At 38.3% G+C, this 27931-nt stretch overlaps 1 protein-coding gene across 3 annotated transcripts; it reads right to left on the bottom strand.

Moving 5' to 3' along the window:
• Positions 1-7: 7 nt before the first annotated feature.
• Positions 8-27813, bottom strand: LOC103024463 (zinc finger protein 335). Of its 3 annotated transcripts, none has more exons than XM_007231932.4 (28): positions 27507-27813; positions 25007-25245; positions 23778-24048; positions 23602-23679; positions 21902-22846; positions 20714-20857; positions 20455-20625; positions 20035-20296; positions 19742-19919; positions 18457-18569; positions 17951-17969; positions 17090-17227; positions 16214-16290; positions 15941-16101; positions 13975-14192; positions 12716-12815; positions 12528-12616; positions 10913-11205; positions 10637-10772; positions 9887-10093; positions 9590-9732; positions 7472-7611; positions 7147-7247; positions 4677-4754; positions 3411-3494; positions 3137-3202; positions 2906-3011; positions 8-794 (listed from the first exon to the last, which is right to left on the bottom strand). In XM_007231932.4, exons 2-28 carry the CDS (start codon positions 25196-25198, stop codon positions 670-672), a joined length of 4635 nt encoding a protein of 1544 aa, XP_007231994.3. In that variant the 5' UTR covers positions 25199-25245; positions 27507-27813; the 3' UTR covers positions 8-669. The 3 variants fall into 3 exon arrangements, with proteins under 3 accessions (XP_007231994.3, XP_007231995.3, XP_022526775.2); XM_007231933.4 differs by having other exon boundaries at positions 7547-7611; XM_022671054.2 differs by having other exon boundaries at positions 17090-17206.
• Between the last annotated feature and the right edge of the window lie 118 nt (positions 27814-27931).

The raw sequence follows: 27931 nt of genomic DNA, 5'->3' as shown, positions 1-27931 counted from the left end.
AAACTCATTCCAGGTTGGCTGTTTACTTCAGACAGCTTAGTTAAAGTAGATTTATGATTTATTTGGTATGAGCATTCACTCTCAGCTTTGCCTCTCAAAGCAGAGACCTCCTGCAAAATTCTCTATCTACACATAAAAAACATAGACATAAATCAAAAAACAAAATGCTACTTCACCACTGCTTCAGAGAGACTTATTACAAAATAAAAGTCCATACATTTGCTCTGGTGTGGCTCCCAAACAGAGAAACAGTACCCAGTACCATCTGCAGTCACTCTTCCTCAACATTTCCTACAGTATAACAAACCAATGCTTATATTTAATTAAATACTGATTCTTTAATTCACTCTCGCTATATTTTACAAAGCAGAACAGTGGAGGCACAGCAAGATAATCATATTAAATAATTACAAGGTGTGATGTCATATCATATTTTACGACTGTACCGCCTCACTGAATCTTCTTACATACTGTACAGAATATACACAAATAATATCTCTGCTGCACACGGCCTGCCTCACGCGGTAACAGCAGATTGAGTCATCTTCATCCGTTCAGTTCTCTATGAAGAACAGGGAAGTGAGCTGCTGATCTTCACGTTTCTTGACGACGTCAGGCCGCGTCCTGTATCGCAATCCGAGTGTGTTTACACCAGCGTGTGTAAGGTCTCTATTCCCCTGTGAAGGTTATGACGTCGTACTGGATGCCCTGCTGCTGCATCTGCTCCAGCTGTTCGGGCGTGGCCTCTGTGGTGTAGACCGTCTGAGCTTGGGCCATGGCTGCGTCGGCTACAGCTGAAGAAAAAGCAAACCCACATTCAGTCAAAATGTTTGTGTTTTAAAAGCTTCTTTGCACAAACTTTTATACACTGAACATTTCTTTTTTGTTTATAATTTTATTTCAGATTTTTCCCCATTTTCTCCCAATTTGGATATCCAATTGTCCCGCCCCTTTGTGCGTCCCCATCACCGGTGACGCCCGTGACCCTTGGAGGATGCGGACGAGCACACGCCTCCTCCGACACGTGTGAAGTCAATCACCCCTTTTTTCGAGCTGCTGCTGATGAATCATTGCCTGAGCAGCATCACAGCACGCTCGGAGGAAAGCACAGCGGCTAGGTTCCGATTCATCCGCTCACAGACGCCTCATGCCTCCCAGCGCCACCTTAAGTGTGATGGGGAGAGAGCGCCATCTACCCACACCGGAGGGACCAGAGCCAATTTTGCTCCCTCTGAGCGCCGGCAGCTGATGGCAAAGCTGCAAAGGTTCAAACCTGCAACCTCCCGCTCATAGTGACAGCGCATTAGACCGCTGGACCACTCGGCGCCTACACTGAGCATTTCTGTATAATAAACTTGGGTGTGAAGTAAAGAATTTAGCAACATTTTAATAGAAAACACAAAATCTTCAGACAGTGCGATTGAGGTCTAGTGTTCTGACAACCCTCCATCACTGGCGAACAAAATTTTGGCTTGAGACAGAGAAGATTTTTAGCTTTTTACACTAAAGTGCAGCTCTGATTCACAGATCTTCAAGTCTTTCCTAAGGTTCAAATATCCTGAGGTTCTGTTGCACGTATCCCATCGTCCTTTCTGTCCTGTGCAGGTTAGCTCTTCCGCTTTAGCGTTTCAGACTCAGTTGTAGTATTAGCTCAATAGGTTTAGCTGCAGGATTATCTCGACAATTTCGTTTTAGCCCTCCAAGTTTTTTAAGTTTATACCCGATAATCTGGGCAGGCTTAGGGCACCACACTGGTTAAACAGAGAAGTCTTTCTAAAAGTAGCTGAAAGAAGTAGCCAACCTTGGCAGTGTTTAATCAGTTAGCGGCGATGCTAACAGCTGTTTAATAGAAGGCGTTTTTTAAATGTTCCGGCAATGTCACTGAAACCTCACTTGTGTCACTGTTTTGATTTTTTAGTTTTGTGAATGTTATTTTAACATTTTCATAAATGTTAGTATTCGTCTAGCTGCAAACGTTATCAGGGTTGATACATGTTTTAACCAATAAATTCTTCTTCTTCTTTTTTTTTATTACTTTTCCATGCTTTCAAGGCAAATTTTCATGACCATATGGTTTATAAAACATCAGTGCAGATATGGACAATGGAATCAAAAATTAACTAAACTATAATTAAAATTTATATAATATAATAGGTCTAAATAATAGGTCTAAAATGAATCTGATAAAAATGTTGACACACAATCTTTTAGAATAAAATGTGTGTCAGATTTTCTCTATCGATAAAACAGAAGCAAAAAATTTGTGACCAAATGTCCATGACTTTTCCCAAACTTAATGGGTATTTTTATTTTTACAAAACTGATCCAGGACTGAAAATTGCTGTTTTTAATTCCATTTTTTCCCCAGGTTTTTCACGACTGTACGAACCCTGGTTATGTGAGAAATGTTCTAATAATGTTGTGATGCAAACTATCATTATGTATCCTTTGTAGATAAAAAAAAAAACATTGCTAAACGTTCTTATAACCCAGCATTCAAAGTAATCTCACGCTACTGATTTTAGTTTAGTATTTTTTTGAGGGGGTGAAGAAAAATCAGCTTAGCTTTACTTTCTCTTTTCTTCATTTTCTCTGCTGTGTGTGTGTGTGTGTGTGTGAGAGAGAGTGTGAGTATTTGAATGTGCTGACAGTGTGCTGAGACAAAATACCAGTGATAGTACTCAAATGTCCACAGTTTGATAACCATCCATTTTCATATCGAGTTACACTGTGAAACTGGTGACCATGGCAACCCTGTAAAGTCCCAATGCTGACAAAATATAAATTGAGCAAGCTTCACATTTACATTTTCATTGTCACGTTTCATGTGCATTTTGATGACCATCAGCATTTACCCCCGAACACACATACACAGCTGGAGACATCCATTAAAAAAAGGGCATACCGGTGACGGCAGAGTGGGCGGCGGCCTCCAGATCCTCAGGACTGACTATCTGCTGCTCAGAGCTGATGGGGAAGTACTGGATTTGTCCGTCGTGAGTCAGAGCGATCTGCACACATGCACGTACACACACAGGGCTGCACATATTAGCAATAGCGCTACAACACTTTCCGTCTGCAACTTCTTTTTCACTGTGTTATTATTATTATTACTGTATGACTGACTGTTCCTCACCTGCTGCTCCTGTAGAAACGCCCCTTCATGCTCATACTGGATATGAGCAATCTGACCGTCCTCCATCTGCAGAAGAAAATAAACTTGATTGCTCTCCATTTTAAAATATATTAAAACTCAATTACCTCTTATACAGTCATGTATAACTCTCTTCCTGTTTCTGAAAGCAGTATTCATTATGAGAAAATTTTAATATGTATTACTGTTTTCCTTGTGTTTGATTTTCTTTTATGCTACAGCAGAACATCAATCGTATCAGAGGGAGCACACTGACCTGAATGTGGTTCCCATCAGCGACCACCACATATTCCTGTGGGATCAAGTGCTGTACGCCATCTTGGGAGATTATATATTGCACCTGAAAGACAGGAGGAAGACAAAGACTTCAGTATGCTCACGTACACAGAAATTAATAAGACCCTTCTGTAGACGACCCTAAACCCTTAAATCGTCTTTCTGCATACAAACATCATTAGAGATGAAGATGTATCATTTAAAAGCATCATTAATATGGCTGTATTAGTATTGCACTTTATAGGAAGACTGTTTAGTTCAGTAATAGCAGAAAAAACACAAGTAAATTTGCACACTTCCTTCAGCATTAATATGTTTTTTCTGTTTATAATGGCATTTCAATTTAAATGCATACATCAAACCAAGCTGAACTGGTTGAATTTTTGCACCAGGAGTGACAAAGTTATCCAAAAGCAGTGTGTAAGACTGGTGGAGGAGAACATGCCAAGATGCATGAAAACAGATGTGATTAGAAAACAGGGTTATTCCACCAAACATTGGTTTCTGAACTCTTAAAACTTCATGAATATAAACTTGTTTTCTTTGCATTGTTTGAGGTCTGAAAGCTCTAAATCTTTTTCGTTATTTCAGTCATTTCTCATTTTCTGCAAAAAAAAAAAAAGGTTCTAAATGACAATACTTTTATTTGGAATTTGGGAGAAACTAGCACATGCCTCCTCCGATACATGAGAAGTCAGCCACTGCCTCTTTTCCAAGTACTGCTGATGCAGCATTGCCAAATAGCATCACAGCGCACTTAGAGGAAAGTGCAGCGACTCGGTTCTGCTACATCAGCTCACAGACGCCTTGTGCTGATCGACATCACCCACTGGAATGATGAGGGGAAAGAACACCATCTACTCACCCAGAGAGATCAAAGCCAACTGTGCTCTCTCAGGGTTTAAGCAGCTGATGGCAAGCTGCATGACTGGGATTCATTCAGTGCTTAGCCTGCTGGACCACTGGGAGCCCACCAGTTCCTCTCTTTACATTAACTCAGAGAATAAAAACATTACATTTGGTTACTGAATTATAGCCCAAAGATTAGGGCTAGCTTACAATTCAAATGTTTCCTTCTACACATATTTCTGTTCGCTATAAATTATGAGTACACTGTTGGAATGCATACTGTCTTGAGAATCAGTTTTTAAGAGAGTAGCTTCCCATTACTGTCTAACATCTCATTAGAGCTGATTATTGTCTTGTGTTTCCCAGAATTCTCAAGAGAACACAGTTCTGCTGTCACCTGATTGTCTGCGGTCATCAAGTGCTGCACCGTCTGGCCGTCTACAGTAGTGATCTGCTGGATGTATGTCGCCTCCTCCTGAGACAGAAGATATTTATTCATACATGAGTCACAAATAAACACAGAAGTGACTCAGGGCTTTAAGTACAGCATCAGCCAAAACATTCACACTGTCCTACAGCATTTAGGAACACTATGTACTTCTATAAATACAGACTGTAGTTCTGTTTCTCTATATACTTTATTATTGTTATCCTCCTTTAACCCTGTTCCACCACAGAGCAGCTATTATAGATCAGATACAGCAGTGCTGCTGGAGGTTTTAAAAACTGTGTTTAATCACACACTGTTCTCCACTCTGTTACACACTCCTAACTACTGTAGCTGTTCATCCACCATGTAGATGTAAAGTCAGAGACAGAAGCTCTGATTCTGTTGCTGCACAATGTGTGTTGGTCATCTTCTAGTCCTTCATCTGCTCACAGGGCGCTGTTGGCTGGATATTTCTGGTTGGTTGACTAATCTCAGTCGAGCCATGACACATGCTCTTATTAATGCCTTTACTGAACTTTGCTCAATGTGCTGGTTCCATTCTGCATCCATCCTCAAAGACTCCACCCATCCCCAGCATGGACTGTTCACACTTCTGCCCTCAGGCCGGAGGTACAGAAGTGTAAAAATGCAAGACCACCAGGTTAAAGAACAGTTTCTTCCCCACGGCCATCAGACTCTTGAACACACCTAAGGAATGACCCTGCCTTCAGACTCTAAACACACCTCAGGTATAACCCTGCGATCAGACTCTTGAACACCACTCAGGAATAACCCTGCACTTTACTTCAACATGTTTACATTGCAGCCGTCACTTTACTGTTAATCTTTTTTTAATATATATAGTTACTGTCCATAACTGCATTATTTCGCACTTGCACTTTTTTTATACATTTCTTTGCTTAAGTAACTTTTGTTTTTTTATGTCTTTGACAATTAGTTTAATATTTATAACCTTATTGTATTTTTTTGCACTTTTTCTATCTTCTATTTGGCATTCTTGGCGAAGAGCAAAGAAAGAATTTCATTGTACACTGAAACCCGTTTCTGTACTGTACATATGACAATAAACTCTTTGAATCTTTGAATCTTGAATTCCATTACTATGGCTTTTTTATAGTTTCTGACCAAACTGACTAATTTGTAGAACGTGTAAAAATACATCTCATTGAGGAAGCAGAATAACGACTTTTAACACTGGAGTTAAACCCGGAATGTACATCACTCAGCTCAATAACATCGCAAAACAGTAAATAGTAAATGCACTAGATGAGCAGTGCTTTGTGTGAATGTAATACATTATCATTTACGGGTATTTCTGGGCTCCTGCAATACAACTAGGGCTGGTTTAAATTGGTACTGGTTTAAGGTTTTTTTTTTTATACCGGTACGATACTCTAAATTCGATACCGATACACAAAACAATACAATTTCCTGATACCTTTTTCTAAACTGTAACAAAAAAAAAAAAAAACTTATTTATTTAAAAGCAGACATGAGTAATCTCATTCTCATACTGTCACCAGGAGAGGATATAAAGAAAATTTTTGTGGCACTTTTACTATTAAGAACAATAACAGCAGCATTACTTTAGCTTATGCTATAAATATTTATACCTAAGCATATTGCTGGACACATTTCAGTTTTTAAGAGTTAATTCTTTTAAAGAAATATCAACATTAGATTGGCAAAATTAAATTACAAGTATATTAATGATGTCAATCACTTAAAACTTTTTATAATCACGATAAATTTTATAAAAGCTTGTTTATCCCTGTATTATTGTAAGGGGAGATTAGTAATAGTATAGTGTGATTGGTTTAGTTGTTTTTTTTCCCTTGCTGTGCGCACTATCCACATTTGGCACATTAATGTGCGTCTCATGCAAAGTATTGAAAATAAGCCCTTTTATTATTTTTTTATAGATTTTTCCGTGTTCTGCAATACAGAGACATTAAGGTCGGAATGTTTTTGGTATTAAATTTTAATACCCAGCCCTAAATACAACATCCCAGTAAGATCATGTAAATTCATGACAACAGTGGTTCAAAGTGAGTTGGCGGCACAGTGGCTTAGTGGTTAGCACATTCAGCTCCCAGCACTGGGGTCCTGGGTTCAAATCCCTATCAAGGTGGAGTTTTCATGTCCTCCCTGTGTCTGTGTGGGTTTCCTCCCACAGACCAAGGGCATCGAAATCAGGTAAGTTGGATATTATTAATTGCTCAGAAGCAGTCCTCCAGGAGGAGAGTTGTTTCTGGTTGAGAGTATGCTGTGTGTGATTGGCTGCCCTTTTTCACTGGTGTGTTGAGTTTGTGTGGAATGCAATTGTAAGCGTTTATAAATGGCAAAGAAAATCCATATAAGTGTAATTATAAGTAAGTAAGTAAGTAAATGTCTGGCATGTGGATTACCGCATTACCTGGTCAGAGAGAGATTGCTCCTGTGCCACAATTATGTGTTCTTGCTCCAGAGCCTGCTGCAGTTGCTCTGAACTGATCACAGCCTGACCTGCTTGCAAAGCTGTGGAACAAACACAGAAAGAAGAGGGAGAGAAGACAAACAAAAGTGATGTTTAGATAAAAAAAACAGCAAAAACCTCCAGCAACACTTTCATCTACTTCAGAAAACAGTCATTTATACAGTGGGGGCTCAATTTAAGTAGGTGTTTCCACTGATAGGGAAACTAAAAGTCCTTATTCTAAATAAAAGACCTGCTGCAGGCCTGTTAGGAGTCCAGCACTCACACTGTAGTGTGGCCAGAGCCTCCTCATCACTGTTGACTATGATAGTCTGCTGGGAGCCGCTGGATCTGGGCTTACGTGGAGGAGGATCCTGCATGTGAAGCCTCTCCATGTGGAACTTTAGATGGCCGTTTCGGTTAAACCTGGACAAGAGAAAAGAGAGAAAAGGGTTGCGCTGTTATTGAATTCAGCACCGTATTTTTATTATTACATAACCCAACAAACTCTAGGTGAATTACTCAGTTATTAATCCTAAAGCAAAAACAATAGTAAAGTATTTAGACGCTGCTTAGTTCAACAGATTGTATTGTGCAGGTTGTATCAGGGTTCATACACTTTTCAACCAATTAATTTTTTTATAACTTTTTTATGACTTTTCCATGCCTTTGTGGCCAATTTTAATGTCCATACGCTCTTTAAAACATCAATGCAGACATGGCAAGAAACAAAACACCAAATATCCATGTGAAAACTGGTTATAGTAGGCCTACATCTCACCTAAAATTAAAACTTTTAAATGTCACGTTTTGCTAGCTGAATAACATTTCTGCATATTTCGCACATATCTGCCTTATATGTGTCTGGATGAAGCCAGACAGCATTAAATCAGCATTTTGTCTCACTAAGTGAATTTAAAGTTATAGATAAAGCTGAAACTCCACTTTGAATAGGACCCATATCGACAGCCAGCAAATGTGAAGCGATATGACAGATTTACTCAAAAAATATTCTTTTTTTTTTCATATAGTTAATAAACGGAAAATCATTTTTAAAATTTCCATGAGTTTCTCAAAACTTTCTGGGTATTTGTAATTTTCTAAAATGTATCCAGGCTCGCTAAAAATTGCTATTTTTTTGAAACTCCATGACTTTTCCAGGTTTTTCATGCTTTATGAAATGATTGTAAATTATGAGTGTAATGAAGGGTGGGTTAATATACAGAGTTTAAAATATTTATTTAAGGTGGTAATGCCTTAAACCTTTGGTTCAACATTTTAGTTCCCCAATCGCAAAATTATAAAAATTACTATATCAGCTTTAAAGTTTTTAATGCTGTAAATAAACAGTGGTTTACAATGAACTGCTGGATCTGCTGGTAAATCTCATCCTCCTCAGACAGAAGATAATTTATTCATGAGTCACAAACTAAAAATTTAAAAAATCAACACTGGGCATCTTATTAGCTCAATTGATTACATAAGAGCACTTTGTAGTTCTGGCATGGTGGTGATAAGTGTGTTAGTTAGGCCTGTCACGATAAAAACATTTTCAGGACGATATATTGTCCCAGAAATGATTGCGATAAATGATAATATTGTCATTTTAAAGCGTCACTATAGAAAATGCTTTTTTCCTGCTTCTGGGCTCCCAAAGGAGCTTTAAGACAGTCTGTCACGGTAATAATATACTAGCATAATACTATTACACCATTTTACAGTGAAATATACTCTTTATTATTAAGAACAGACATTGGGCTTCCAATATAAAAATATTTTTATATCCTAAATAAATTAAACAAATAAAGTAAAACCACCCTGGTACTCTGTGGGTTCTGAAAAAAACTGCATTAATATTTAACAGACCTTTATAAAAAAACAGTAACAACATGTAGATGAAAGTAACATTTACATGAATTAATTTTTTTTAACTCTAGATATAATGCCAAGGCACTTGCAGATTCTTTTTTCTGATCATATATGCATATGCTGTAAAACACATGTTTACACTATAGCTCTTGCTATAAATGTAGTTTTTAATGTAACTGTCAGACACTCAAATATGTTCACCGTGTGTGTGTGTGTGTGTGTGTGTGTACGAGTGGATCAAATACTGCAGCAGTGCTGCTGGAGTTTTTAAACACTGTGTTTAATCTCTCACTGTCCTCCACTCTTTATTACACACTCCTACCTACAGCTAAAACACTTTGTAGATAAAGATAAATGAAAGTCAGAGATTAAGTTGTGAACTAAACTGTAAGACTAGGGTCAGAGAATAATTGTGGCAGATGTTAGTAGATTAGTATAGATTAAGCATGTTTTATTTCCTCCAAAAAATATTTATTTAAACATTATATGCTATTATCTGCCTCAGCATCATGCTTAATAACCTCTAATTTCTCACCTCTGTCCGCAGACTTCACAGGAGAAAGGCTTCTCGTTGGTGTGCGTCATCATATGGCGCCGCAGGTCTTTCTTGTTTTTGGAAGCGAAGCTGCAGTGAGTGCATTTGTGTGGCCGCAGGTAGGAATGCATGCCCATGTGAGTCTAGAGTGGATGATAATTGATTAATACAGGTGAATCACTTTTGATAAAGACTCAGGTAAAGTATCAGGTAAAGAGCAGGTAAAGTATCATATCTGAATCTACTGGCAGCAGTTTCATTTAAAAGGGCACCTTCACATTCAGTGAACATTCGTACCTTGACTTCTGGCCAGGAGTGGGCAGTGAAGTCACAGTCAGGGCATTTGAATGTGTTCGGGTCCACGTGCGCCCTCTTGTGGTTCTCCATGTCAGAACGGCCTTGGAAAGTCTCCATGCAGACCCGACAGGAGAAGCGCTTGGTGTTGAGCTGCTGGTTGTGCAGGGATACACTCTGGGATGGAGAGCAGCTTGTCTCACTGCTCAGCTGTGAAGTAAGAATTACAACAACATTTAGTGATGGGAGCACAAACACACACACAGAAGTTGCTCAACTTTATCATACTCGACGACCAACCACTCTCTTTGGTGGAAAATGTTGGATTTCGCAGCCTGTAAGATTACAACATAATTCCTTATGTGTTCTTTCATAGTCTGGATGAAGTCAGCATTCATTTACAATGTAGGGAAAACAGAAAAAAGAAAAATATTGAATTAGAAGGTGTCCAAACTTTGGTTGTAGAGGATATTGTTGTCACTTATTTTCAATAAGAAAATCCCAAAATCAATAATTTAGACAAGTGCAAAATTTGGCATAAGAATCAATAATTTTATATATGGGTTAAATGAGTGTAGCATGCAAAAAAAATATAGCATGGAAAAATATATGTATACATGTATATATTGGTAATGGTACTCTTGATCATCTCTCTCTGAGATGCACCAGAAGATGCACTTCTGCGGCTGCTGCAAGAAACATCACTGTGGTAACTGAGAATACAGAACCATAGTATAGTAATAATTCTCTCACCTCCACCTGCTGCAGCACTCCATCAACCAAGCTGGAGCTCAGGTAGAACTTGTCCTTATGTTCTTTTAGTGGAGTCGACACAGACAAGGACTCATTGCTCACTTCCTGAGCTTCAACCGAGCTTTCCTCCTCACCGCTGCCAAACACACACACAAACACACACACACACACACACAGATTAATATGAACAATATAAAAGCCACCATTTGTGGTGTACATCATCTTGCACTAAAGTAGTCATACTGTATGTTGTTGATTGTTAAAAATCAGTATTACCTATAAGCAGGGCCAGTGCTGTGGATCTCCTCAGCTGCCTGCTCCACCAAACTGAACTCTCCTGCACTCTCGTAGGCACTGATAGCGATCTGCGTAAACTCCTGGCCTCCTTCTCCTCCCGCCTCCTCCTCAGCCACCGCCTCAAACGCCTCCTGAACAAGCGTTTCCCCGTTCTCAGACACATGAAACGTCACCACTTTATGCTGCTGCAGAGATGAACTCTGATCTGCAGACTCCGCTCCAGACCACGAGCCTGCTTCTAGAGTCTTCCCATCAGACTTCAGTACAGCTACCTGAAGAAATCAGCAAGAAAACAGCATTAGCCACAGTGGAGGTCAGAGAGACTTTATTAGAATCTTTTACATAAAGAGATAGATCTAACCAGCTCTATTCTTGCCAGTTTCAGTCCCGTTCAGAATGAGCAGTTTAAGGGCTCTGTCACTTTTATGCAAAAAGCTGTTGCTGTCCATCTATTGCTAAAGCCCATTTTATACTTCTCGCTAACTTTTTGTTTTTTTTAAGAATTCTTAAAACTGAAATGCTTAAAGAAAAAATATGCATAGGAAAAATATTTGTAGTTCAAGTACAAGCAATGACATTTGTGCTTAAAACATGATTATTGTTTGTTCCAACAAGATCCAGTAAGATGGAGTTTTTTTTGGTTACAATTTGGAAAAAGGTATTGAAAAAAGTATTGTATGGGTATCAGTACCGAACATTTTTAAAGATACTCAGCCCTAGTGAGGGGGGAAGATCCAATAAAAAACACTTATCTTCAAAACAGCAACTTTACAGGAGAGAGAAAAAACCTTGTAAACTTTCAATGGAAACCAATGTAAAAAAAAATATATATTTCAGGTCCTTTTGAAGAGTTTCTATTGATCCACTCATTAAGAAATTTTGGCACAGTGTAAGGGACAGTTTGTCTGTTCAAATTATGTAGTAACCTAAAAATCGACAAAAATGGATCAGATAAATGGATAAGTGTTTTTCATTGGACAGCGACGATATGATTCCTGACACCAAAATCTCTCAGCTGATTCACAGAAAACAGATAGAACAGATGATTTTTTGTGCTTGGACTGTTTATTAGGGGCAATCGAGGCACTTATATGTTGACCATACGCTAAAATAGCAGTAGTCTTGTGAGTGAGGCTAAACACTGCTCAGCATTCTCCTGGCAAGATGATGTGCAATATTGTGAGTTCGGGTAAGGATAGCGATAGCGAGTGCCAGAGAGAGATGGGAAATTACATTTGCAAAGGTGAGTGTGCATTTGTTATGTGAGTTATAGTATCGCGTCCCATGAGTTTTGCCATGCCCCACGGAAGCTAAAGAATGTTGCACTGACCTTTGGGGTATGCATGTGGAGACTTCTGTAATGAATGTGGAGGAAAAATGCACTCCAACTCCCGTAATTCACATTGCCTTGCCATGAGCATGCTGGCCACTGTTCAGTCTAACTTACAAAATAACATCTCACAACTTGTATAGCTGTGGGTGACACCAAGCCATTTCCTGAGGTAAAACTTAATGACTGAATGACAAACTGCTATCCTGTGACTTTCGGCATGTCAGTGTTTTGCAGTCCTATGTACAACAGACAGTATCGTACCTGGAGTGAGTTTCCCACTAACTCTCGGGCGTTGCTCATGTTCAGGAGAAGGTCTAGGGCATTCTGAGCTGACATGTCTGAAGATTGAGCTGCAAAGTGTGAAATAAAAACAATTATTTACCAATTTACATTGTTTCAATTTACTATATGGAATAAACAGCTGATCCTTTAACAAGTGCTCTCCAAACCTTGCTCATAGATGATTGTGGTGTTTCCCAGTGCATCCTGAGACACAGAGGCATTCCCCATGGGCTCCATGGTTTGAAGAGTTAAAGGGTCCATCGATACCTTAAAAAAAAAAAAAAGTTTTTATTGCTGAGGATAAAATCAGGGTTCTTGCTCCATTTTAAAAGTCAAATTTAATGCTTTTTAAGACCATAATAAATATAATTTAAGGCCCAAAAATGTCCAGTGTTCCATTGTGATGCAGAACATGTTAGCTAGCTTACCGCTAATGTTAGCTAGCTCTCCGCTAACCCTAGTTTTCTCCCCGGTAACGTAGCTAACTCTCTGCTAATGTTAGTAAGTTAGCTAGCTCTATGCTAACCTTAGTTCTCTCCCCAGTAACGTTAAGTTAGCTCATCGCTAATGTTAGCTACCTCTACGCTAACCTTAGTTCTCTCCCCAGTAACGTTAGCTAGCTCCCGGTTAATGTTAGCTAGCTCTACGCTAACCTTAGTTCTCTCCCCAGTAATGTTAGTTAGCTCATCGCTAATGTTAGCTAGCTCTATACTAACCTTAGTTTTCTTCCCGGTAACGTAGCTAACTCTCTGCAAATGTTAGTAAGTTAGCTAGCTTGCCGCTAATGTTAGCTAGCTCTGCGCTAACCTTAGTTCTCTCCCCAGTAACGTTAAGTTAGCTCATCGCTAATGTTAGCTAGCTCTATACTAACCTTAGTTCTCTCCCCAGTAACGTTAGTTAGCTCATTGCTTATGTTAGCTAGCTCTATACTAACCTTAGTTTTCTCCCCGGTAACGTAGCTAACTCTCTGCTAACGTTAGTAAGTCAGCTAGCTTGCCGCTAATGTTAGCAAGCTCTGCGATAACCTTAGTTCTCTCCCCAGTAATGTTAGTTAGCTCATCGCTAATGTTAGCTAGCTCTATACTAACCTTAGTTCTCTTCCCAGTAACGTTAGCTAGCTCCTGGCTAATGTTAGCTAGCTCTACACCAACCTTAGTTCTCTCACCAGTCGCCACTCATGTTAGTATGTGTTTTCCCACTGGTTTTAAACGCACCATCTAAAAATATAATACCTATAGCAAATTTACAGTAAATTTAAGAACTTAATTATTAAGATTTTAATTTAAGACATTTTAAGATGTTTTAAGGACCCGCGGGAACCCTGAAAATGAACCATGAACAGGGACAATCTTTTACTCTAAAAACAAGCAATCAGGAATGGGCTGACCACCATTATAACTGAACAGAAGTGAACAGCAGGACTCACGATGGTGTCCTGCAGACCCTGACTCTCGTGCTGCTGTTTGAGCTCCTCGATCTGCTGCAGGGTGAAGAAGGGTTTCCTGCGCCGCTGCACTGGCTCCTCAGGGTGAACCTGGCTCCACTTGTCGAACTCCTCGGGGTGACGGCACTGCACATGCAGCCGCAGGTTCTTCCTGTGCTTGGTCATGAAGTGGCACAAGTCACAGGAAAAGGGCTTCTCTCCTGAGGAACATTAAAAAAAGACAAAGAGAAGAATCTGGGGTGTTACAACTTCTGAAAGACAGTCTGTGCTGGCTAAATGTGTTGAATAAATGAGTGTAAAAGGATTGTGTAGAGTGTCGACTGTAACCGTCCTTGGGTTCTAAAAAGGTGCTATATACAGCTCTGGAAAAAATTGAGACAGCTTAAAATTTTGAGTTTCTTTGATTTTACCAAATTAAAAACCTCTAGAATATAAAAACGAAAGATGGATGATCACAAGCCATCAAACCAAGCTGAAATGCTTGAACTTTTGCACCAAGAGTTGCAAAAACGTTATTCAAAAGCAGTGTGTATGACTGGTGGAGGAGAAAATGCCAAGATGCATGAAACCTATGATTAAAAAACAGGGTTATTCCACCAAATATTGATTTTGAATATGAACTTGTTTTCTTTGCATTATTTGAGGTCTAAAGCTCTGCTTCTTTTTTGGTACTTGAGCCATTTCTTATTTTCTGCAAATAAATGCTCTAAATTACATATTTTTATTTGGAATTTGGGAGAAATGTTGTCTGTAGTTTATAGAATAAAACAACAATGTTTATTTTACTCAAACATATATCTACAAATAGCAAATTCAGAGAAACTAATTCAGAAACTGAAGTGGTCTCTTCATTTTTTCCAAAGATGTATTTCTTATCCGAAGCTACTTGCAAATAATGATGTACATTAGAAATAGAGAACATAATAGTTCAATGCAAAAACATTTTTAGAGAGGGCCTAAAAAAAGGCCAAGGGGAACAGTAGGATAGAAAGGAAGGAAGGGGGAAAGGAAGGGAAGGGGAGCAGGAAATGTTAGAAAAGGTTAGAAGTAGTTAGTTTGTTAGCTCTTTGAAAAGCTCGGTCTTTAGGAAGGTAGTGAAGGACGCCGCTGTTCTGGTAGTGGAATATAGTATAATAATGGAATACAGTACAATAAAGGAATATAATATAGTAATAATAGTTATATTGCCATATTATTAAGAACATCTGCAGCATCTTATCTTACTATGAGGTCTAACATAAAATCTTTATTTCCATACAGCTCTTTTGTTTTAAGCACAAAATACTTACTTTAGGGTTAAAAACTGCAAAACTGCAGTGTGCTTGAGGTCCTTCATAAAGGTTCTGTTATGTGTCGTCCTTCTACATCGCTGTATGCATTTATGATCCGATCAGCCAACTTCCACTAACATTTTTTAACCTTTTATTTAACCAGGCTAGCCATTAGGATTATATTCTTATTTACAATAACAGCCTGACAAGTAGCAGAAGCTACCTGAGAGATGGGTACAACAAAAAAGGAAAAAAAAAAACAGAGATAAAAAGATAACTCACTCAGTTAATAGCAAACCAACTGTATCTGCAACAAGTATCTGCAAAAAATATATATTTCTGATGCGTTCCTTAAACTCAGCAATTGGAATCAATGTCTCTAATTTCAATGTTTTCTGGAGTGTGTTCCAGTCATTTCTTACTCTTATGTTGCTGTGGCCAATTATTATTTAATGAAAGGAGCAGCATAACAACTACATTTCTAAAACCACAAAAACGATATAGTCCTCAGTTTTGCAAGAAAACACAACTTATGGGTAGACTGGGTGCTATAAAAGTATCCCGTTTCATTATAACACAGCATCACAGAATGCCAAAAACACAAACATTACAGGTTTTAATAATGGTGTGATTGTAAAAGCTGATGTATTAAGTGTTGGTGCTTTATTTAAACTCACCAGTGTGTTTAATAGCAATGTGAGACACCAGGAAATCCTCTTTGCTGGTGGAGTACTTGCAGTAGTCACATTTGAAGGGCTTGTCATTGGTATGGGTCAGCTGATGGTTTAACAGCTGCTTCTTATCAGTGCAGGTGATCTCACAGAATTCACATTTAAACCTGAACACAAAAGCATACAACAACATACATTACTAATGTAAAAATATTTATTAGAAAAACAGAGGGCTATGAAAAACAAAAGTGGAGAGTAAATGTTGAGGAGGAAACTTACAAGCTGTTTCCACAGTTCTGGATATGTGTGAGCAGGTGCATTTTGAAAGTGTACCGCTTCTTGAAGGATTTGCCACACTGTAAAACAAAGAGGTCAGAAACTATAACGCATCCTAAAATGCAGCTTTAAGTGCTAAAAAAAAAAAAGAGTTAGAATGAAAAAGCATAAAGATGAAAGCCACTTTTCAGCTCAAATATGCTGCTAAACTTTTTCAAATTTTTCATCCTGATTAAATGTGGTCTGAAGTGTTGCTGTTTTGTGTTGCTGTGCTAATAGTAATGGACTGAAAAATGCACTCTTAAGAGGGGTATCCAGTTTTAAAAGTCTATAGTCTTTTTATTGTACAGGACACATTAATCATAAACATCCTTAGACAAAAAAATAAAAATAAAACAAACCGATAATGAGTGAATGCAGCCATGCATGCTTATGCAGTGCTTCTATAAATCTTAACTGTCATGTCGAAAATTATCGGCTTCCACAGTTAGTTAAATAAAAAAAAATTGCTGATTCCATACCAATACATAGACCAACAATCTTTACATCTTTAGAGTAATCTTTGAAAACGTTAAACAATATTAACCAGAAACCCCTCTCGAAAGTACAGCCCAGTATATCTAGTATCAGAACACTACAAATGTAACAAACATCACTTTAGTCGCTCTGAACTCCAACACCTCCTGTTGCTTACTGGCTTAAATAGTGTTGTGTATCTTTGTCTGAGCCATTTTTTTTATTTTCTATAATTCCCATTTACAGAGTCACAGTAACAATTAAAAAAAACGTGTACTAGACTGAAATTATATACAGCACCGTTTTAAATAATTAGTTTAATTTGAGATATGAGTGTTAGATTACAAAGATTCATGTACATACCTTATCACACATGTGGGGTTTCTCTGTGCTGTGGGTTTTCATGTGCTGAGTGAGGCGTTTCTGCATGGGGTAAACGCGGTGGCAGATGGGGCACGGGAACTCCAATACTTTCTGAATCTGAGGAGTGTCATCACAAGACTGCTGTCGCATGAAAAGCTGGTACATGGTAGGCTGAGCATACAATACTATATATAATAGTGTATAAACAGATATGGTACAAAATAGAAATAAAAATATATACACACACACAGTACCAGTCAAAAGTTTCAATGTTTTTTTCAATGTTTAATGTTTTTCTTTATTTAATGTATTTACGGTAATCTAAAAGACATTAAAAAGAATAAGGGACACATATGGAATTATGTAGTAAACAGTAAAAAAGTGTTTGTCCTCCACATTAATCACCTGATCTAAACCTGATGAACTGAGATGATGATTTGAGGTGATTAAATTGGGATGAGCTGGAGCTTCACAGCCTAAAGAAAAAGCAGCAGCTATTGTTCAGCACCTCCAGGAACTCCTTCCTTCAAGACTCTTGAGAAAACTATTCCAGGTGATTCTCCCTCATGAAGACACTGAGATTAAAATACCAAGAGTCTGCAGATCTGCCCTCAAAGATAAATGTTCTGCTTAGAAGAATCTAAAGCATAAACCTATTCTGGTTCCTTTAACACATTTCATTTAAGAATTATAATATAGCTTTAAAGAAAGCCTTTAATATTAAATTTATGATGTAAAAAAAAGAAAAAGAAAGAAAACACACTAAATGAAATAAGGTGTGTCTTTTGACTGGTACTGTATACATAAAATATAATAAAGTATGTTTATTGTGGTTTGTTGGATTAGAATAGTATGTCTTACCACTTCTGTCTTCCTCCTCCTGATGTTGAAAATGATAAAAACATAAAAAGACATTTTTAATACAAGAGAAACAGGGGATATAATGAAATCTTGCTTCTATAACTACATTTACATAATATCCTGAAATGCCAAAAGTCATGGGATAGAAGTATGTAAACTAATTCTGAACACCCACACATGTATAAGTTGTGAGTTGAGACCTGCTAGTGGGTGTAAGATAGATGGGACAGATGGGACTTTCCATTCTTTGATCCACAGTGTACTGGGAATACATACTGGAAATAAGTCATAGAAGGCATTACCAACCACAGTGGACAGTGTAGTGGCTGGGAGTGATCGTGGCCAGCAGTGTCTGGCTAAAGCTATCTGTTTTTTGGTTTTCAGGGGACATTGCAAAAGCCAATGTCTTGTCCCATGAAATGTGTCATCTCAGTGTATTATGATCCAATGATTCAATGATGACAGACTATGTTTTTAATTTAATTTTAGTAAATTAATTTTCTTACTTGTCTTTATTGTGAACTGCAGAATGTCGGATCACGTCCTTCTTGTAGACACTGGAGTAATCACACGTGTCACACTTATACGGTTTGGTACCCTGGTGGTTGAACATGTGCTCCTACAACACATAAGAAAAAAAGTCAGGCGGACGATAGATAGATAGATAGATAGATAGATAGATAGAGAGATAGATAGATAGATAGATAGATAGATAGATAGATAGATAGATAGATAGATAGATAGATAGATAGATAGATAGATAGATAGATAGAGAAGTTCTGAAGTTTTTCAGTAGCTTTTTAAGTTATAAGTACAGATGTGCATCCCCACTGAATGCAACTAGAATCTTGTTTTATTACCAATGTGTGTTTTATAGTAAATAACGTACAGTACAGGACAGTTCAAAATTTGTAAGATTTTAAGTCAGTGTTATTATCTAATATATTATCTATATATTAGAATCACTGATTTGATTATACTAATATATATACAACTAATAATAATAACAGTAATAGAATACTGACTGCAAACAACTGACTGGTTGTGCATCAATGTAGACACTAAATCACAAAAAAAAACAAAAACAAAAAAAAAACGAAACAACGGACAGGAATGAAACTTGGTGGGTAGTTGTTGCATAACATATGCCTTATACATGCATTACACACTATTTCTAAGCCTAGCTCAATAAATATGACCAAGAGTTGCACAAAACCCAATGTCTCTGGTAAACTTAAGGCGTTTTCACACCTGTAGTTTGTTTCTCTGGTCCGAATCAGTTGACGAGTTTGTTTACTTGGAGCATTTTCTCCCTCAGTTTGGTTTTGTTTTATACAGGCACAAACCTGAACGCATCAAAATGTTGACCAATAAACCACGCGAGCACGTCGTCTCCTCTGATTGGTCAGAGCTGTCTGTCGCAGGAGCAAGAAATTAAACATAGAGAGAAGATTCTGTCTTTCAGCATGTATATCTGCGCAGTGCAGTGTGTATTTAACAGGAAGTGCAGTGCCGATGTACTGTAGTAAACAGAGTCGCGCGGCTGTGAAACAGCACGTTTCACGTGTGTAAACAGCATGGAACAGAGACAGCATTTATTCAAAACTGTGGAAATTAGCGTTTTCTGGCTAAAATATCAGATTGAATTAGCATATTTGATAGCTGGGTCGGATCGAGACCAGGTCACATTCTCACCACAAACGAACTGCACAGGGTTTGTTTGTCTCGGTCTGGTTGTTTTGCTCTGCCCATATGGGTACAAATGAATCCAAACTTTTTCAACCTGCTTACTTTCAGGGAAGACCAGCGTTTGCAGCGGTAGCTGCACTGGAGGCACTTGAAGCGTTCTGGATCGTTTCCTTCGTGGGAATCCACATGAAATCGAAGATCTTCTTGAGACAGAAAGCGTGACCCACAGATCCAGCAGTTGTGTGGTCTCAGCAGAGGCTTTAGAGATTTGTAGTACTTGCTTTAAAAAAGAATAAAATTGAGAAGACACAAAATGAATGTCTCTTCAATTGAATGCACCAATTTTCTAAAAGAATGCATACATTTAATACAAATGTACATATGAAGAAACTTACTTCCGGTTTATATACTTCTTATATTTCCTGCGTAAGAAACGCTTGGAAGGCCTCCCTCGCTTTCTGGGGAAAAACTCGTCATCCTCCGGTCCTGTGTTTGACGAGGGGTCTTTGTTCTCTGAATCGGACTGGCTCACCCCTGGCTCCGCTGTGCAGCCGTTGGATAAGGAGGTTGACCCGTTTTCCAGCCCAGAGGAACTGGCCTCTTCAGGAGCCTGAGAGTCTGTTTTGCTGCTCGTCTGAGTGGCTGGTGCTGAGGTTTCTTTTTCAGAGGTGATAAAAGAGAGGTTTAGTCTTTTTTATTATGAAGACAATGAGGATTAAAAAAAAAGTCCACCTTAAAACAGCTTAACACTGCTGCTGTTTCGACTTTGTGTGTTCAACACAATGCATTAAGGTGCTGTTGTGTAACTGACTGACCTGTAAATCCTTGGTGAAAAAGGAACTTGCGAGGTGGGCCCACCATCCTGCGAGGCCGTTTCCTTGAAGATGAAGACGATGATGAAGATGAAGAGCAGGAGGGAGGAGCTGGTCGATGAGGCGGTGGTCTGGGCCTCGGTTGCTCCTCTTTTGGGTTATAGTCACTGTCACCTAGAAAATAAACGAAAAACATTAGTAAACGTGTGTAAATACACTTAATCAGATGTAGACTTTTCATCACCAATAAGACAGCACCAACCTTCAGGATCATCAATGGCTCCTGCATCTACAATATCATCCTCTTCCTCCTCTGGTGGATCTTCTTTCTTCACCTCTGCTGCTTGTCGTGCCAGAGTGTCAGACTTCCTTGGTCGCCCCCTTCCTCGCTTTTTGGGTGGATCACCTGAGTATTAAACGGTACTTTAAATTAAAATGTTCTATATTCTCACCCATATCTTATATAAGTATGTTTTTTTATAGATCCAAACGTAGTTCTTCTACCACATCACTCATCAGTCGTACACTAACGAAAATTTCCCCAAATAATATAACTCACTTTAGTTTTTAAAATGTCTTTTTGTCTGTGATAAACTTAAAATACATAATCTAATATATTTCATACACATGTACATATGGAACTTATGTATGGCATTGCACAAAAAAAATCATTTTTTTCATTTTTAAAAATGTTTTTACCGTAATAAATGTTAAAGTTCTTATTTTCTGGTTTGCAAAGAACAAAGAACTTTCTGATACTTTAAAATATATTTTAACAAACGTAATTTAAAATATTAATAAGTCTTATTCACAAAAAAAAAAAAACAAAGCTAGCTGGTGGATTTCATTTTAAATGTTCAAACTTGAATGGACCATTCTAGCCACAGCTGGTCATGTCTCTTATACTTCAAATTCATGCTGCCTTGCAATGAGAACATTTAACAGTGTTCAACCAAGCTCACAAGATAACACCTCACAACTTGAAATGTTTTTTTTTCTTTTTTTTTTAAATGTTCTTATTTTTTGGTTTATAAAAAATAATAATAATAATAACCTTCCGATACATAAAAATATATTTTAACAAACGTAATTCAAGATATTATGTGTCTTATTTGCAAAAAAAAAAAAAAAGCTAGCTGGTGGATTTTATTTTAAATGTTAACATTTTTTTTGACAATTCTAGCCACCGCTGGTCATGTCTCTTATACTCTAATAATTCATGCTGCCTTGCCATGAGCACGTTTAACAGTGTTTAATCTAACTCACAACAAAACACCTCACAACTCAGATTTGGGTGTTTATGAACCAGAGTAAAACGTTACAATCAAGCTACATACTCCTATCTCATGTTTTTTTGGGCATGTCAGTTTATCATTTCAAGACTCCCTGCACATGATGAACTTTTTTTTTTTTTTTTTTATATATACAGTATATTTTTGTCAATCTTTACCATGAGGTTTGAAGTGGCGGTCTCTCATGTGATTGATGAGCGTGTCCTTGGACACACTTTTATATGGGCACATCTTGCACTTGAACTGCTGCACTATAACCACCTCCATCATCTCCTCTAGCTCTGCCAGGTCCGGAGCTCTGGTCCCCGGCCCAGCTACAACCCCAGACTCCACCACCGCCACATCGTCCTCCTGGGGCGCCGCTGAGCCGTCCGGCTCTGGGGACCACTGTGGCACGGCCTCAGGCTCGGGGTGGGTGGAGTAAGTGCCGCTGCTGCTGATGTACGGACCAGCCTGGCTTTCGCTGCACTCCATGTGGTCGGGCGGCTGTGAACCGGCTGTGTCAGCCAGTGAGTGCTGAACGGCACCGTCGTCAGCGTACAGCGAGTTCTGGTCCATGTAGGAGTGCTGTGGTTCTTCTGCTGCGTTAGAGTCCTGCTCCGAGGCGGATACGTGTTCCACATAGCGGTGGCTGGGCTCACCGTCGTCCACACTGCTGTCGATGTAGCGAGAGTGCTGAGGCTGATCCTGTCCGTCCTCAGGCAGATAGCCATCGCTGCACTCCACCACGTAGCTCCTCTGGGGGCTGCTGTCGGCCCCGCTGCATTCTGCCACATAGCCACCCACTCCGTAATCTGAGAACCGTGACTGGCGGGGCGTCTGGTCAGCTTCTGCCCCAGAGCACTCAATGTACCGGGCCTCGGCGGTCTGATCCGGGTCATCCCCCCCTCCTCCGCACTCCACGTACTGCGAGTGCTGGGGCTGGTCAGGCCGGCTGCTGCTGCTGCTCCCGTCCTCCAGCTCGGGGTAGCTGGAGTGTCCGGGTTGACTCTCTGATAGGTCAGCCTGGTCCAGGCAGGTGGAGGTGGGCCCGTCCGCTAAGGCCTCGATGGCGATGCGGCTGGACAATGCTGAGGAAGACATCTGAGCAACCATAGGAGCTCCTATGGAGACGAAGACACAACAGCAGGGTTACTGATTTCCTCAAAAACACCTTCATGTGAATTTTCACAAAATCTGATAAGTTGGACAAAGATAGAGCTATCAAATACTGTATATATTTAACAACATTTATATTAAAATGTGAACAAATTCACTTGCTACTAAGAACTTTAAATGTAAAAAAAACTGTATATACAGAGTATATAAACTCATCAAAAGTTGTCATATTAACATTTTTTAAAAATATAAATCACATTTACACTCTTTTCTTATGGTATATTTAAATTAGTTATTTATGTAAGCATGTAAAGTTTTGGTTCTGAGATTTGATTTTCACTTTTGAAATATGGTGAATTCTTAATATTACACCTTAATTTTTGGTACAATTCAGCTTTCACAGTCAATTTTAGAATCATCTTTAATTTTCTGAAGAATTTTTAAATGCAGTTACAATCAATCAAGCAATTTATTTAGACAGGCTTGTATGTTTGTTCAATATCAGATGAGTCATTTTTTAATCAGCTACAGCTATATATATAGATAGATAGATAGATAGCTAGATAGATAACAGAGAATCATATATGCAACTCCTTAAAAAAAAAGAACTACTCTGCTATTACTTTTTTAGTCAATAACGGACCTAAAATTTTTTCTATGTTTTTTTTACATAAGCTCTGGGAGTTTCCTTATATATGGTGAGCCCCACCCCACTGCAAGCAGTAAAATTGGCTTTCAACCCAGTACTATTAGTGCTCACCGTCGTCTGGTCCTTGTAGGATTAAATACTGTGTAGTTTCAGCACTGTCGTCTTCTGCACTTGTTACTGCAATACACCCTGTAAAACCAAGAGAGTTATAAAGTATGAAGTTATAGTCTATTGCCATAATACTGGGGAAAAAAATTAAATGTTTAAAAATGTTCCTATTATCCCACCATTCATAATATCAGGCCCAATAGTTGACTCGATTATCTTGTCTATTGCGGATCCCAGGTCTGAGGAGGTTGATGCTGTAGAGTCAGACACCATCATCCCTCCCTCAGAAACAGCGCTGGAGTGCACTAGGACCTGAGCGGACTCCGACACCAGGACGGACTGGGTCACGGTGGAGACGCTGGAGACACTGGTCGACTGAGCAACAGAGGAGGAGTCTGGGAGGTGAACTCCACGCACATCTGTACTGGAACTCGTCTCTGGAATAAATACCTACAACACCAGGCCAGCTGTTAATACATACATTACACACTGACAATATACACAATCATATATATCAGAGACATTATTTTATTGCTATTGTGATACAGTTGGTTATTGGGATAAACAATTTGATTTCTGAGGTTATGACAGATATATCAGTACATAAAAACACTAAACAACTTTACAGTAAAGTTTTATTTATTTTAGCACAATAAAGACATCAAGCAAATAATAAAAAAAAACAATCATATTATAATTAGACTTTTTTGTTGCCATCACGAAATGGTGAACTGTGAATAGATTTGCAGTCCAGTCAGAGAAACTAATGGCTCTTTATTTTATATAATTTTGATAACCCAGTTTTGCAACATACTACTGCCACTGTCAAATAAAACACTAATAATGTGCCTTTGGCCCCAGAGCCAGACTTTGGAAACCCCTGGCATAAATATTCCTGTATAAATTAATGTTCTGCAAAAAATTTGGAACAAAATCACAGTAGGACTGTATGTACAATAGTTACTAATGTATCTATTTTGCCACACACTGAATTAATATAAAGGATTAAAGGATAAAAAATAAATATTTTACATTAAGATACAGTGAATGGAGCAGATCTGTTTATTCTTTTATCATTAAAATAAAACAATATCACGTTTTAGTTTAGTTTTCACAAAAGATTACTTCTTTTTCAGATACATACAAGAAAGTAGAAAGTAAATTCAGAATAATTTTATTAACATACTTTTAAAATAATCATCAAAAACAAAATTTAGATGTTAGATTCCAATAAAAGTAAAATCTCTAAATATGTATATATTAAATCCACTAAACTTCTATTATTTTAGAAAATAACATTTAATAATATCTCAAATTTCACAGAATAAACTATTAGGGTCTATTGTATTAATATCAACTTTGTACAAGTCAATATTTAAACATTAGAGTAGATGTAGAGATTTCCTACCACAATGCCCTCTGAGCTCTGTCCCACATGGCAGTCAGACTCTGGAGCGAGGGCTGGCAGTGTGGCCGTGTCACTGCTGTCAGCAGACATCGCCTCTGACGACTCCATGCCCATCCCGCTCTCGGACGGCTCCTCCATCCCAGAGTGTCCCACATCACTGCTGCTCTCCACCTCAATCTCCTCTGAATCCATCTGTGCTTCTGAAGTGAAACTGTCCTAGTTCGGACTGCGTCTAGAGACTGTATGGATAAAAAAATCAGTTATCAGATACCAGTAACAGCACTGATAATTACAAAAAACCATGAACAAAATTCAAAAAAATTGTCTGAAGCTCATATTTCAAAAGTAAGAATCTTATACCAGCTGTAAAGCATGGTGGTGGGTGTGGTGTGATAGCTTGGGAAGGTTTTACTGCATCAAAACATGGATATCTTGCTAGCAATAAGAAAACATTAAGAGAGGCTAAATTGTATAGTTAAGAACTATTCTGTAAATTGGTAGGATACAAAAAACATACATAATTAATGTAATGTTTGGCAGCTATTTTCAACTAAAAAGTTGAGCATTTATTTACTAGCAAATTTATAATTACAGACATTAACACTGTAATCCTAGTAAGAATTCATTCTGACTAGTACAAATGCTAGGCCAGCATATATTAAATGTAGTTTTGTCTAGCAGCAATGTGCATTTAGGATTTGTAATTTGTTTTATATTAGATTGATATATCATTTTAGATATGTACAATTAGTTGAGTTATGAGTTGTGATTAGTAATTATATTGTTATATCTAACAATAATATTGTATATCTAAAAGTAGAGTTTTACTAGTCAAATATTTGGAATTATTTTACAGTTTATACTAGTAACCTTTGTATTATTATTATACATATTTAAAACTTTTATTAGTAAAAGAAATAGAATAGGTGAAAGAGGGTGATGCTCCATGTAAATCAATGGTGTTCAACATATGACTAGCTAGACTATATTACATAGTTATATAATCATAGAATTAACCAGTCAGAATGAATGTATATAGCTGTAGGTCTGATATTATTAAGATATTAAAATTTCATAACTGATATCTGAAATTAGATTTTAGTAGTAAACCCTGAGTATGTGTGTCCAAACCTTTGACTGATACTGTATAATTTTAGATATCTACAATTTAGTTAATAAAGTAGAGCTATCTATAGAGTAGAGATATCTATAATTGAGGATATCTGTAACTGGATTTAATTAGGAAAAAATAATATTATAAGTTAGATAAGAGAAGAAGAGATTCATTGTAAATCATTGGTGATCAACAGATATCTGCAACTTGACATTAGGGTTAGCCAGTCAGAATGAATGTACAGAGCTGTAGATATGATACTATTACTATACTTTATTGGTACTGTATAATTACAACCACAATGAGATATTATGTTATGACTACTAGCAATAATTTTGTTGATATCTAAAGGTAGAGATATTTGTAATTGTTCAATTATACAATTTCTATTAGTAAAAATGATAAATGAGGATATCTGTACCTGGAGATTTAATAATAAAAAATATTGTAGATAGGAGAGGGTACAATTTAGTGTAAGAAATGAATGAATTTCAACATATGACTAACTTAGCTACTGTAAATTACATTAGGGATAGGGTTAAGATGTACAGAACTGTATATCTGATATTATAAATATATATAAAAAATCATAACTGATATCTGAAACTAGATTTTAGTAGTAAAACCTGAGTATGTGTAGCCAAACCTTTGACTGGTAACTTACTGTATAATTTTAAGTTAGATATCAAACGTTACAGCATCTAGCTCTACAGCTAACCGGCTAAAGTGGCTAGTTAGCTAACTAGCTTATGTTAGTAGCTACGTAGCTAGGTTACATTAGCTGGGTTAGCTAACTAACCTATCTATCTAACTTAGTTAAATACCCAACTAGCTAAGTTAACACAGTAGTATCTAGTGGTCCAGCAGGAGTAAAAGCGGGTGAGCTGAAAGGTGTGACTGTACTGCAGATATTCCACAGTAAATGTATTTATATCTGTGTTTATTATTTATGAACTGCTCGCTCCTGTTCTCTCAGTAACTGGAGCTGCTTTTAGCTCAGCAGCACAAGGGCGACAACAACAACAAGGCCGTGGCGTAACGCTACACAGAGAAATGTCACATAACGGCAGCGATAAATCTCCCCTACTGCTTATAAATGCTTTATTTATTTTCTAGACTCTCTAAACACGCCGCACACAGCCTGACTGTGGCTGCCTGCGCGACTCGGCTCGGTAACTAAGCTCTTCGGAGCTGCCCTGCCTCCTGCCTGCAGCGCAGCGCCATTTTCTCAGCCGCTTTTCCGCTCAGGCACTGCGAGGAGCGGCTCAGGGACCTCGAGGGCCTCCGCCGCCGCCGCCACAGACCGCCCGAGCGGCGTCCCTGAGAGAAATACCCCCGAACCCCCGCGCAAAGTGAGATCTCACACGCCCAGCTTTTTATTCTTACCGACGGCGCGTTCCCGGACCCGCTCCCGAGCCTCCGCCGCGCTGGATTTAATCCGGATCAGTAAGCGATTCTCGCTACGGCTTTCTAGTCGGGCGCCATCAGCCTCTCATCGCTTCTTCCTGTTGCAGCAGAACCGGATCCTGATCATGAGACACAAACAGGCGCTGCGCTGTTCACCGAGAATATAACTGTTAATCCCGTCTGATTCTGTGATTTAATGAATGTAATCAAATTAAAATTACAGTAATAAATGGTGGAATGTAGGATCAGAATGAGTAAAGGACTATTCGCAGGAGAGGAGGCTGCTGTGGCGGATTAATCTGAGTGTAACGCTGCGGTTAACCGGTTACTTCTGTGATTAAACTTAACTAAACAGACAAAAAAAACGGTATTGAGACAATTAATTATTGATTTTTTTATTGTGT

This window comes from Astyanax mexicanus, chromosome 12 (genome assembly GCF_023375975.1).
Source record: "Astyanax mexicanus isolate ESR-SI-001 chromosome 12, AstMex3_surface, whole genome shotgun sequence".
Taxonomy (NCBI): Eukaryota; Metazoa; Chordata; class Actinopteri; order Characiformes; family Acestrorhamphidae; genus Astyanax; species Astyanax mexicanus.
The sequence above is the reverse complement of the archived record's forward strand: the minus strand, read 5'-3'. Positions and strand labels throughout refer to the sequence as shown.

Coding starts and splice junctions, on each gene's coding strand:
- LOC103024463 (XM_007231932.4), bottom strand. CDS start 25,198: ATGGATTCAGAGGAGATTGAGGTGGAGAGCAGCAGTGATGTGGGACAC. Junction 14,193..15,940: donor CATTGCTATTAAACACACTG/GTGAGTTTAAAT, acceptor AATGTTCCTCAG/GAGAGAAGCCCTTTTCCTGT. Junction 7,612..9,589: donor TGTGAAGTCTGCGGACAGAG/GTGAGAAATTAG, acceptor TCTCTTGTCCAG/GTTTAACCGAAACGGCCATC.